Raw genomic sequence first — 13,526 nt, forward strand, 5'->3', positions numbered from 1 at the left:
ATGTTGAGAGTAAGTGCAGAGGTGTTGTGTGGGCTGCTGGCCTTCACTGATTCAATTCAACTATACTAATAAGCAAAAATGCCTTTAGTTAAGCATCACATTTTGTTTTGTTTTTTATTGCTCAAGTGTTGAACTTCCTTCTGTGTCCTATTTTTCTGCAATCCAGAATGGCAGCACAGCTGAAAGGTTTGAGTTGCGCCCTCTACAGTACAGGCGTGAATTTCCATTGCCTTCAGCCTGAGGTTTTTTTCATTTCACTTTGTGTTAAAGGGCCTTTACATTTGCCAAAAATAGAAAGTTTTTTTTGTTAATAAAAATAAAGTAACGTAACACATTACTTTCCATTAAAAAGTAACCAAGTAATGCAATTCGTTTTTTAGGAAGTAACAAAATTGTACTTTTAAAAGTAACTTTCCCCAACACTGCTCACTCTTGGCCCCATTTATATAGAATGCCCACACATTTTTACATCACTTTCACCAGTAATTTGTGATTTTTCTAAGTTTTGAGAACAGAAATTGTACTCAAAGTAAAATTAATAGATTCCTAATATAAAAATAGCTTTTATAGTTATTCTTCAGATACATTTTTTAGGCCTTTAAAATCTGATATGAAAAAAACCCCTGATTTTTACAGGTATTCCATGACCATGATATCCCCAATTGTAGCATTTACAGAACACACACAGTTTTTTTGTGCAAGAGGCACATCATTTTTACTCATATTCCATGAGGAAAACAGGATGCAACTGGCAGAGAGTGGGTGGGGTCAACACTGATAGGAGAATGCATCAGTTTAACTGACATGACTGAACAATATCGTGCTTTATACATACATACACACTCACTCACTCACTCACTCGCACAACAAAAAACACCACCACACGCTCTACACTGAAGTCACAAAAACATTTCCCCAGACCTACATGAAAATGAAGATGATTTTTTTTTTGAGAGTGTTATGGTCATCATTGTAACTCAAAAAGCACTGAAGAGAAACCGCCACAGCAGAGACGTGTTTGAGAGCTTCATCATATCCTTCAACGGGGTTTTATACTGCACTTCACAACAGCGCTAATACAACCCAACTCGCTGGGTTCCTATAATACAACGTTAAAAAAAAAAAAATAGAAAAATAAAAGCGAGAAAATAAAATTATGACACTGAATACATGACTTCCTTGGAACAATGAAGAAAAGCCAATCGAATCGTCAAACTTCACAATAATCATTTTACAATATAACAACAAAAACAAAACCACCACTTCACTGGATATGATGAGGCGACTTCTCCAAAGCCTTAGCGTTTAAAAATGTATCACCGCATGTGCACATTAAACATGAACCTCTCTCAATCTTGTTGAACTGCAAGTTTTGAATACTCTAAATGAATTTAAATCCAAGATAAATTCAGAATTACTCAAAGGCCTTTTTGAGTAGCCAATCAAAACTCTGCTTCTGACTTTTCTCTAGTGTTTCGCAAATAAAACGACCAATCAAATAGTCAATTCTACACTGTGCCATCCAGAGTCTTTCCGATGGTGCTTGAGTTAGCCGGTTTTAATAATGCACTGCCCTCTAGGTCCTGTTTGTTGCACCTGTGGAGGGGGAGACGGATGAGAAGAATTCTAAAAAAATGTGTTCAAATCACTCTGGAAGGCATCTACAAAGAACATTACTCTGAATGCATGCCAATATTAATACAACTAGTTCATGTTCATGTAAAATTGATAAGACCGTACAATACTGACCCTGACATTGGTCCATTAGCTGTGCGCTCATTGGACTGCTGGTCAAGTTCTGACAGGAGCTTCAGGATGTTCAACGCAGCCTGTCCGGAGAAAAAGAGGCATTGCAGAAAACAAGATACAAGTAGAGATAGATCTTCCACAGTAATCTTTAACTACCAAGATAAAAAGACTTTTAAATGTTTTGGAAAGAAGTATTTGATGCTCACCAAGGCTGCATTTATTTGATCAAAAATACGGTTAAAAATAGTAATATTGTGAAATATTACTGCGATTTTAAATGAACGGTTTATAGATTTTAATGTTTTAAAATTTACATTTTCCTGTGAGTTTTCAGCAGCCATTACTCCAGTTTTCAATGTCAAATGATCATTGATAATTTGGTGACCAAGTAGCATTTCTTATTATTATCAATGTTAAAAATAGTTTTTAAAAATTAAAAACACAATAAAACCCCGTGCTGCTTAATATTTTTGTGGAAATTGTTATAAATTGTTTTGTTTCAGGATTCTTCAATGAATAGAAAGTACAAAAGAACATTTATTGAAAATCTTTTGTAACATTATTAGGTTTAGACCTAGCGCAAATCCTTTTTTGCCATTTTATTTACCAGAGATAAAATTAGCAGTGAAAAGGCGTGGACAGTTATTTTCGTGACTGACCTTATTACATACGCATGTAGTAGTTTTTACTTTCAGATGCAAAATTTATGCGAGCAGATTTAAATCAACCATGCAACATGATTTTTTTAATGTTTGCAGTAGTCAATTTACTGGTAACTGTGCAATTATTTAATGCCCAAAAAAGCATGCCTTAACCCATTTTAGGCTTGACATGGCTACGCTAGTTGGAGAAGTATTGCAGAGGACAGAGAGAGTGTGTGTTAGACGGTGGAGAATTTTAATTTATTCATTTATTTGGAATGCCAGAAGATGTCATCCGAACATATCGATTACCAAGCTCTTGGTAGATTCCGTTGGTCATTATGGAAATGATCCAGCTGCATCGGTGTGCTTTAATGTGTGCATTTTCAGTGGATCACGCGCAGAACTTTCCACCCCCATTTACAACTAAACTTGTCATGCATTTTGGTCGCTCATTTACACGACAACAGCATTTTGAGGGCCTGAAAACACAAACTTTTGAAAAAGGGGTTTCAAAGTGCATGTTTTTGAAAACAATACCGTTAATTGTCTTTGTGTAAACTACATAAATGCGAATTTGTGAAAATGGAGACGTAATGCGCATGCGTATTATGTGTTCAGTCTATAGGTGCACAGTGTTTCTTTACAAAGTTACATCGCCAACTACTGGTCTGGCAGTATAATACAGCATTTTAGTCTTTTGTCGCAGGTCGCTTTGACAATGTTGTCGTCTGTAGCCGAAAAACTTTCTGTTTTTAGTACATCATTGTTACGTTAACGTAACCTTAACTTCCACTTTTGATCATTGCAATGTCTCCTTGCTGAATGTATTAATTAATAAAATAAAATAAAAAAGATTTACCATGTCATGGCAGGACTCCACATCCTTGCCAATGCCGTGGCTGATGAGAGGGGGCTGAGAGGAGCAGTTGATCAGAGACACAAACTCATTCTTGTTATTTTTGGGAAAGTCTTTATATTCAACCTGTGAAAAAAAAAAAAAAAAAGATTGGTTGAGCGAAATCATTGGGCGATAACAAGTGTGTTATTATATTCAATACCTGTAATCCCTGTACAGTGGCCAGGTAGCTGAGCTGTTCGGATGGTCTGGTAAGGGGTCCGTGGGGTCTGTGTGCAAAGCTGTTTTTGGTCTTAAGTATACCTTCGGCGGTCGGGGACGTGCCAGCGTACAGCAGCTCATTGGCAATCATGGCCGTTACTGTGGCCATGGCTGGGTTGGGGGGAGCTGTGCGACCGTAGTCTTTTGCATGGGGTCCCTGGTTGGCACCCACCGCCTGTGCCACCTCAGGCACCATGGGTAAAATGCCAGCAGGAAGCTGCTGATGGCTGAGAAAAGGAATTCGGAAATCTTCTTCCTTGTTGACTGCTTTGAGAAACACAAGTGTCAATCGCAAGCAATGATATTCACTAAAATGAACAATGATACAAGGACTATGTACATATGACCACATCTATATTGATGATAGCAGCTGAATATGACAAATGACTGGACAACACATACCAAGACCAGCCTTGTCCACAGATCCCGGTTCAAAGAAGGTCACTTTTCGTCCATCTCCAGGTTTCTTAGCAGGTGCCTTTATAAAGAAAAATGAAAAAAAAGGACTCTTTAACTTTTTACACTAACACTTTTAGTTGACACTCATATGTTTCCGTTTATGTTCCATGGTGGAAAGAAAGCTGTGCAGGATTGGAACAAGATGAAAATGAGCAAATAATCATTTTCATTTTCTGGATAAATTCAGGGATTGTCAAACGTTTTGATGCCAAATAGCCCCAAATATGATGATGACCCCCTTCCAAATATATAGCAGCAAAAATGTTCCCCGTATTCAAACATTTCAGCTGGGTGATAAAATTATTAGGCGTCATATTATAAAAAGACAATCGAAAATTATTATTTTACAAATTAAATACTTGGCTTGTATATTGTTGTTAAAATAAATATTTTTTTATTCCAGATTATGTATTTATCTGGCAAATATTTACCTTTTAGTTATAAATTTTAGATGCAAAGTAAATTCTGCTAATAAGCAGACACTCACTTTCTCATCTGTTTTCAATGCTGGTTTGGGTGGTTGTGGCTGAGGCACTTTGAAGCCCAGAAGCTCCAGCATCTTCTCGGCTGCATTTCGTTTGGCCACTTTTTTACTAGGACCCATTCCCTCTGCATTCTGACCCGCAATTGACACCTGAGCGAGAGAGAAAAAAAACAGTAAGTACTAGTAAGGTTAGATCTGGAGTGACTATCAGCTCACAAGGTTCATGAAAGCAGACAACAAAAAGGGAATCCAGCAACACTAGTGGTAAGGGGAACTTTAATAAACTAAGTAATACCAACGCATTTCAGCTTAAGAGCCTTATTCAGGGTATACAATGCATGAACATTTTAAGAAACCATCTCCATACAGAGTAACTCAGTATGAGAGAAAAAGCAGAAAACGATACACGCATTACTTTTCCGGGAACATTTCTAACAAGAAGCACTTTTGCAGGTTGTATATGCAAATGATGGCCAGAAGAACATGGCCTTCACACAAAATGTGCACTGAACTATTATAAAAATGCTGAGTCAGAGAACAGAATCTTCACTCTGATGGAGTACCTGCATGACAAACTCTCGGCGTCGAGGCAGACCTCTCTCCGTCACTAACGCGTACTCTGGCTCTTTTTCTTTCTTAGCCTGCTGGATTTGAGCCAGTCTGCTGATGGGGTTCATGCCCTGACCATACTCTGGACTGGTCTGCAGCTGAGAGCGGGTGCAAGATTCATTAAGAAAGAGATTGACACAGTTGATCAATACATTTAGATTAATGAGAATATGATGAAAGGGGCAATAATTTAACTAATTCAATGAATGGCATGAAAAAGCACATAGAATGACAGCCAGTGTCTGCATTGGTATCGTCACTCGTTTCCTGATTTGAGACAATATCAATTAAGTTTGGGATATTTCAGATACACTGTCAAATTGTTATATTTAAACAAAGGAATTCACCCATATATGCACACCTGTTCAAAAGTGTTGGGTCTGCAAGTCAATGTTTAAAGTTTAAAGAAATTAATACTTTCATTTGGCAGCAACAATTAATGGATTAAAAGTGACAATTTTAAAGGGTTGGTTCACCCAAAAATTAAAGTTATGTCATTACTCTCTCTGGCAATTAAAGAATCCTGAAAATGATTTGTACAAAAATATTAAGCAGCATAACTGTTTTCAACATAGATAATAATAAGAAATGTTACTTGAGTACCAAATCAGCCTATTAGAATGATTTCTGAAGGATCATTTGACACTGAAGACTGGAGTAATGATGCTGATGAAAGGAATAAATTACAAATAGAAAAATGATTTAAAATTGTAATATGTACTGTATCTTTAAATGCAGCCTTGGTGAGCATAAGAGACTTCTTTCAAAAACATTTACTGACCCCAAAATTTTCAACAGTAGAATAACAAAATCACTAAAGAATATGTCTATACAAAGATTTATCCATTAAGGCAAGTTGGTACATTTTGTAACCACTTTAGCTAATTGGCCAATCAGCCACATGCAGTTATTGGCCAAATAAATACTCTCTGAATTAAATATAATCGATAAAAAAGATGATCAACTTCCCAGGCTGATGTACAGGTCTATAACTACAAATTACATTCTAACTAGGTACTTTAATAATCACATTAATGTTTAACATTTTAATAAGCCAAACTATTACAAATCAATAACTTTAATAATTTATTAGCAAAGTTTTTGAACAGAACAGCACCCTAGCCATCAAATTAACCCATCCAAGTATAAGTCCTCATCTACCTTAATAATGGACTTGCTTTTCTTTTTAATGCGCAGTGGTATTTTGTCTGTGACCGGTAGTTGAGGCAGTCCGCGAAGCTCCTCCAGCACAGCGATGGCAGCTAGCTTCTTGGCGATCTTCTTGCTTTTGCCATCCCCCTCCCCTGAATACTCGCCCACAGTAACCCTCACCATGAAGCTCTTCATGTGAGGAGGCCCAGCCTCTTTTAGCACCTGTATACAGTGAGGAGAATTAAAACAAAAAGTGAACAATTTGTGGTTTGGACATCAGAGATATGCATGCAAGAAGATTTTCTAATGTGCATGAAAGTATTTTTTTGTATATTTGTAACCTATGCATGATGGGATCATGACATACCTCGAAATTCACAGGCAAGTTGCGCTTCAGTGCAATCTCGAACACTTGGCTGATCTCGGATTTGTTAAGGTTTTCTTGTAATGGCTCTTCCTTCATCTACATGCCAGGGATTGTTTATTCACAATTTCAGATAATTGCATTTTACTTGTATTTATTAGGTTCAAGAATTGAAAGCAGCCCTTTTTCAAGAATGACTAATGCTTGGTACACACAGCACGATTTTCAAAGTTGTTGTGTTGTGTGCACATTACATGACGGATTGGTCACGTTACACAACATTTCAATAGGAAGAATCGCCGACAGCTCTGTCTGGTCTACAAACTACGTTCCGCTCCCAAACAAACGCTAGAAATGATACAGGAAATAAATGTAAGATCATGCATGAGACCGGATTTCTTCTTGTTAAAATTTTGCATGTAAGAAACATGTGACCCAAGTCGGCTGTGCATCAATTTGCAGTGAAAGAAGAAGAATATGAAGAAGAGAAGCCATGCATGCTGATGCTTTTGTTGCAGGTGTATGACTCCTAGTTCTTCTACCCCTGAACTTTCCCATGCTTTGAATCTTGCTCTCTCATTGGCTGTAGGTCATCACCAATGTAACTTCCAGTCAAAACACATTTCACACTGCATGACTCTGAGTTGCAGACAAGTCCAGACATTTAGCATGCTAAATATCTCCCAGGCATCGGCGACACGTCTTTGATCATTCAAACTACATGACTGTCAAGATTTGCCTCTAATTTTGGGCATACGTCGGGGCTATTATCGTGTAGTGTGTACCCGGCATTACTGACAGCCAATTCATCATGTTCTAAATTAGAACTCACCTCAGACAGTTGCTGCATTATTGGCTCTTTCTGCAGGTATTTGATAGCTTTGGCCGCAGCATCATGTTTGGCTGCTTGACGCGTGCGGCCCTTGCCGTGGAACTGTTGTCCACCGATAGACAGCTCCATATGATACAGTACTGGCCCCACAGGAGGAAATGGGTAGTAATAACTGATCAAGAGAAGAAAAGGGAATAATATAATATTGTTCTATACTAAATACAAGTATAATATTATGCTTTTCTCCCAAAACATAAGATTAATCACTGGCTATTTTAGCCAACATTTCTATTTTACATCATTCAATAAGCAAAAGATTCAAATAGAGAGTGCATACTGCTGCATGGAGCGTGCATAAGGGCCAGGTGCTCTGATGTTGTAGTTGAATGCTGGTCTCATCCCATGGTAGGCATCTATAGGCTTATAGATGGGCTTCTTGCCCAACTTCATACAAAGTGCATTAAGCTCCACAGTGTGGGTTACGTTATCTGCATGAGAGAGAGAGATGCATGTCAAACAGCTGCTTGCACTGCTAACATTCATGGCGTTCAACCTACATGGGGTTTAATCTATTACTGTAAAAGCAGCAATATTGTGAAATATTTGTACAATTTTTAAATTTAATTTTTCCTCCGATGGCAAGGCTGCATTTCCAACAGCCTGTACATGATTAATGTTAATGATTAATGATTCGAATATGCTGATTTAATGGCAGAAACATTTCTTATTATTATCGAAGTTGAAAACAGTAGTGCTGCTTAATATTTTTGGTGAATAATAAGTTCAGAATAAAAGCATTTATTTGTAATAAAAATATTTTGTAACCTTATAAATGTCTTTACTGTCACTTTGGATCAATTTTTCATAAAATAATCCCTACTGATCCCAAGCATTTGACCTGTAATTTGGAATAATATATATATAAAAAATTTAATAATGTAATTTTGTGCTGGGAATTTTCAGCAGCCATTTCCATGATCCTTCAGAAATCATTCTAACATATTATCAGTGTTAAAAACAGTGCTACTTAATATTTTTGTGGAAACTGTGATGCTCTTTTTTCAGGATTCTTTGATGAATATAAAGTTCAGAAGGACAGCATTTATTTGAAACAGAAATCTTTTGTAACATTTTAAGATCTTTACGGTCACTTAAAGATCAATTTAATGCATCCTAGCTGAATAAAACTACAATAAACTATACATTACTTCAAAGATTAACTCCAACAACAGATGTATTCAAGGTTAAAATAAGTGGAAACAAAGTATACATTTATATGGAATTTTAAAGGAATAGTTCACCCAAAAATTTAAAATCAAAGATCATCTACTCACCGTGTATGAAAATAGTTCATGTGACTGTACATTTGAAGTCTCTAAAGCAGAAACCCTTCTCCTGAAGAGCCCTGCTCCAACACACCTGCCAGTAATGTTCAAGTACTCCTGAATTGGTAAGATGGTTCAGGTGTGTTTGATTAGGGTTGGAGCTAAACTCTGCAGAACACAGAGCTGGCTAAAGCAAAGTGAGTCATATGGACTTCTTTTACGATACCGTTTGCCTTTTTGGAGCTCGACAGCCCAATTCATGGAGGTTTCGGCAATGTGAAGACGAGAGAATTGTGGTAATTTACAAGATTCAAACTTGGATCCGTTAGCGCCTGCACTAAGCCATTCGGCTGATATCTCTATTAAAGTTAGAGCTTATTCAATGTTCGACCAAGGGAAAAAAGGCTTCTGGTGGGGTGTTTGGCTCGAGGTCATGGTGCAAAGGACCCTAGGTTGATTTTACTCCCAACCATCCCTTTAAAATGAGGGAATTAAATATTATATTATGCATACAACTTACTTAAACGAGTGAACAAGTTCTTAATTCGTAGCCACAATATATATATTTTTTGACCGCATGTTATGTGCAGGGCTCCGTACTAATCCTTTTGAGAAGATAAAGAAAAAATATTGGACGTACACTCTGAGCACTTGTAGATCCCATCTGGGTTCTTGCCAAGGTGGCGGGGGCTTCTGTGACTGGGTTTGGGGAGAGTAGTTTCGGCAAGGGCACATGTTGCTGCTGAGTGCTGGGCTTTTTTGATACTGGTCCCCTCTGCATCCCAGTGCTGATCCCCCAGAGATAACCGCACTGAGAAAATCTGACCAACAGACACCATCAGAAAGTTCAGACAGGTGGGAAGAGATAGTTGTGTGTGTTTGTGTATAGTAAAGTGCCAAGTCTTACCTTGGAGTGGGCTGGTCCTTGTTCACTGAGTAGCTTGTATTCAGGTTGGATCTTATTGTAACGGGCTAACTCGTTTATCAAGCACATTGGGGTCTTCTCTTTAGGGTTTGCCATGTTAGATACTAAATCAATAAATCAAAAAGAAAACATTTTAAAACTCAACCAATCCAAGAAAATAATGTTGTTATCAGGGTAAAACCATGTACTGATGTTTTTGCATGTACATTAAAAAAAGCTTGAAAAATACACTACTGTTCATAAGTTTGGGGTCGGTGGCAAGAAGTTTTAATGTTTTTAAAATAAATACTTTTAGGTTTCAAAAATATGATAAAAACCGTAATATTGTGAAATATTAATTATTATTAAAAATGAAATATTATTTCCTTCAGAAATCCTTCTAATATGCTGATTTGTGCTCAAGAAACATTTTTTATTATCAATGCTGAAAACAGTTGTGCTGCATAATATTTTGGGTTAATAGTAGGAGTTTTAAAGAGCAGCATTTATTTTAAAACAGATTTTTTTGGTAACATAATAAATGTTACACCTTTTTACCAGGCGAACCTGGGGGGCCCACACTTAAGCCCGGGGTTATTGTCCAGAGAACCGGGCCACTGGTTACCCTGAATCAACTTTCAATCCATTCAGGTTGTGTTGGCTTCGGCCTCGACCTCCATGGACCCTTCTACCTTCACATTTGATATATTTTATGCATCCTACCTGAATAAAAGTATTAACTTATCAATTTATTATAACCATACCGACCCTAAACTTTTGAACTGTAGTTTTTCAACATGTTTTAATAGACAGTTTCAAACCATTGTTGTGGATGCGAAATATGTTATTAAAACATTATGTTATTAAAACATTTCTCCTATCCTCCATATAGCTTTAAAATATAGAATGCTGTGCAAAATTCAAATGGGTCCGATATGTATTCTGGCATGCGCCGACTCACGCATATGATCCGCTCTGTGCTATCGTGTCTCTGGAGCAGAGCAGACTGTGCGAGCTGCGGCGGTTCACGAGACACTAACGTAAAACCGGACTTCATTGACCTCAATAAAAGCATATTCACATTGTCTGAATCGTTCCCTATCCTCTAGTGTAGAAAATAGTACCGTAAATGTGTAAATAAGTGACCGATTTTAAAACAGATTCCCCAGATTCAGTATCTATTTGGGGGCAGGACAATGCAGATTCTAGAGAGCATTTGCTCAGACAGGAAATCTGACGAGAAGCTGAAGTGCAGAGATCCATATTGGAGGAAATGAGAGACTAAGTTTTGAATGCTTATATCTATTAAATGCTAAATTTGCCATTGTTTAGGAGCAATAACAGTAAGGCTAACATATTCATTAAAAAAGCTTCAATTTTTTATCTCAATTTTTGTCTAAAAATGCACCAAGCACTTTATCACCAACCTGTGGGGTTGCAGAAGGGCGTGGCGGATGCAGAAGGCAGGGCGGAGTTTCGTAACGGGTGACTGGCACTCTCTGAGGGTAAGGGAGCAGTGGCACAGGGAATGCTGAACCCAGGTTGGGGCGGGGCCAGCTGTAAAGGGGCGGCACTGGGTGCAGTGTTGACAGGCGCCTGGAACTGAAGCTGTGACATTCTGATTGGCTGGTAGGAAGATGGGTTGATTGATTGACCAGGTATAGACTTTGCAGTCAGGTAGGAAGAGAACTTTATTAAAGAAGGGTTGTATGTGAAAGAGAGAGAACAGGATGAGTGGGTTTGTAGAATGAAGGACGACTGCAAAGCTCTACCTGCAGAGTGGAAAAATAAAAAGGATCTAGATTCGTTATCATAGATATGTTATGCGTAATCAACCAAAAGATCAATCTACATTTGCATTTCCAAAAAAATTAGATAATAGTGCTAAAGCAAAAGATTAATGTTAATAACGTATTTGGTAAGCTTAGATTTTAGGATTTGAGAAAGTAAATGAAAAGCTGCATCTTTACGTATACTAACATACATCACAGCACGATACTGTCTTGGCAGTGTACATCTATATTAGCAGTGAAAAATCTGTGAACAAATCAGTATTTTTGAACAATTTGTTAAGTGAATTAATCGTTCTTGTTCACTTCTAAGCACTGCCACTTTTGATGTAATACTATTTTGTTTAAAAGTAAATAAGACTAATTTGAATATTCCAGTGACGCCATAACGGTTGTCAAGATTTTTAATGGCGATTGGGGTTCCAACAGTGTAAACAGATTTAAACGTAGCAACACAATTTAAATTATCTACAAAAGTTTTAAGAGTCCAAACCTTTAGACAAAAAAATATTTAAAAAAGTTTGCATGCGTTTTATGTTTTGTATCATTTTTAATACATAAGGTCTTTAATTAAGGCTCATATAGTGAGAATATGGAACTCAAACTCCGGGAGAGAGAAAAAACACCCCAGAATTGTTTAGAGGAGCAAAAATATGCAATTTGGTGCAGTTGCAGTTATTTATATGGCCAAAAAGTAATATGAAACTAATAGCCTATAGTTTAAATACTTTTATTAGAGATTTTTTTTATAACAATATACTTACATAAAATGCATACACACACACACACACACACACACACACACACATATATTTGTCACTATATATCTCCCAATATCATGTCTTATTAAGAAGACATTTAAACCCTTAGATTTTGGTGGGCAAACCTATAATACCAGGCAATACAATGATGATTGACATACAAATAAATGTCTCTGAAAAGCCTGTTATATCATATTTGCTACTTACATTTTAACATGAAGTTGCTTTAGTCCAGTAAATTGTCATCTTTAAATATTACAAACAAAACATAAAAAAGTTTTTCTGACATTTACTCTGTAAAAATCATTAAAGAACTACACGTACTGCGACCTAAGAGTGGGCCTTTTTAGACTTATACTAAAGGCTGTTTACTTAATAAAAAGTATTGACTGTCAATCAGAGGGAAAAATGTAACGTTATGTAACGTTAGAAGACTAGGCTATAGAACAGGTTTTTCGGCAAAGGTTTGAGCATAGCATTTTACAGTAACATGGCAACCTCTTATTGGTTGACAATTCCTGGAAGTCTACTTAATAACAAAAAGACATCACCCATGCAAAAAAGTTGACAATAACAGTAGGCTAACTTAAAGGGTTAAAACATCCATTAACAATGTACAGTCAGGCAGTCACTTAGATTAAACTGATATTTCCTAAATTAACATTAGCACAGCTTAAATATTTAAGTATGGACAATATATTCTCCTGCTACACTTCAGTATGCAAAGTCTACTGAATTTTAACATAAACTGATTTTTAAACTACCGCATAAACTGGTGAAAATAAATATCAGCTGTCAAGACTCCTCCTACCCCTGCAAAGAAAGTATCGAAGCCAGCGATACACAAACACCCACTATACACATTTATATCAAGCATGACAAAGCCAAATTAGCCCTGTTAACATAATATTCTATGTGAATTTCAGTAAAAAGCAGCTATAACAATATGCAAGAAGATCCATTGATATGAATGGCTCGAGCTAACACACTAGCAGCTCGCGCATCTCAGCAAGCTCCTGCTGAATAAAGCCAGAGCTCACCTCAGTTTATTTCTCCCCGGTTGTGATTTACTCCATGAGTTACGATGTTAAAGCGTAGTGTCAGTTCGGGTTCGTCTTATTTTAAGGGGTTCTTGACTGGTTTAGTATGAAAAAACGGGGAAGAGGTAGAGAGGGTGAGTGTAGACAGGGCAAACACTAAAGAGAATAGCCCGATATTTTCCGCCCCTGCCAGGAAATGACATCACGCCAGTTATTTGTGGGGTTAAAATTATAAGAGGTTTTCTTTAAATAATTTTTACTCATTTAAATTACCATTCGGCTATTGAATTACTTTC

General features: G+C 37.0%; 1 protein-coding gene across 2 annotated transcripts; it reads right to left on the reverse strand.

The window, feature by feature from the left end:
* Positions 1–119: 119 nt before the first annotated feature.
* On the reverse strand, positions 120–13,471 carry stau1 (staufen double-stranded RNA binding protein 1). 2 transcript variants are annotated; one of them, XM_079629623.1, is made up of 15 exons: positions 13,231–13,471; positions 11,067–11,411; positions 9,643–9,764; positions 9,376–9,556; positions 7,748–7,898; positions 7,411–7,582; positions 6,582–6,677; positions 6,224–6,436; positions 5,017–5,160; positions 4,457–4,603; positions 3,913–3,988; positions 3,452–3,774; positions 3,253–3,375; positions 1,750–1,829; positions 120–1,596 (listed from the first exon to the last, which is right to left on the reverse strand). In XM_079629623.1, exons 2-15 carry the CDS (start codon positions 11,254–11,256, stop codon positions 1,509–1,511), a joined length of 2,106 nt encoding a protein of 701 aa, XP_079485749.1. In that variant the 5' UTR covers positions 11,257–11,411; positions 13,231–13,471; the 3' UTR covers positions 120–1,508. The 2 variants fall into 2 exon arrangements, with proteins under 2 accessions (XP_079485749.1, XP_079485748.1); XM_079629622.1 differs by having other exon boundaries at positions 3,452–3,777; positions 13,231–13,421.
* Between the last annotated feature and the right edge of the window lie 55 nt (positions 13,472–13,526).

Source organism: Phoxinus phoxinus (assembly GCF_949152265.1).
Source record: "Phoxinus phoxinus genome assembly, chromosome: 11".
NCBI lineage: Eukaryota > Metazoa > Chordata > Actinopteri > Cypriniformes > Leuciscidae > Phoxinus > Phoxinus phoxinus.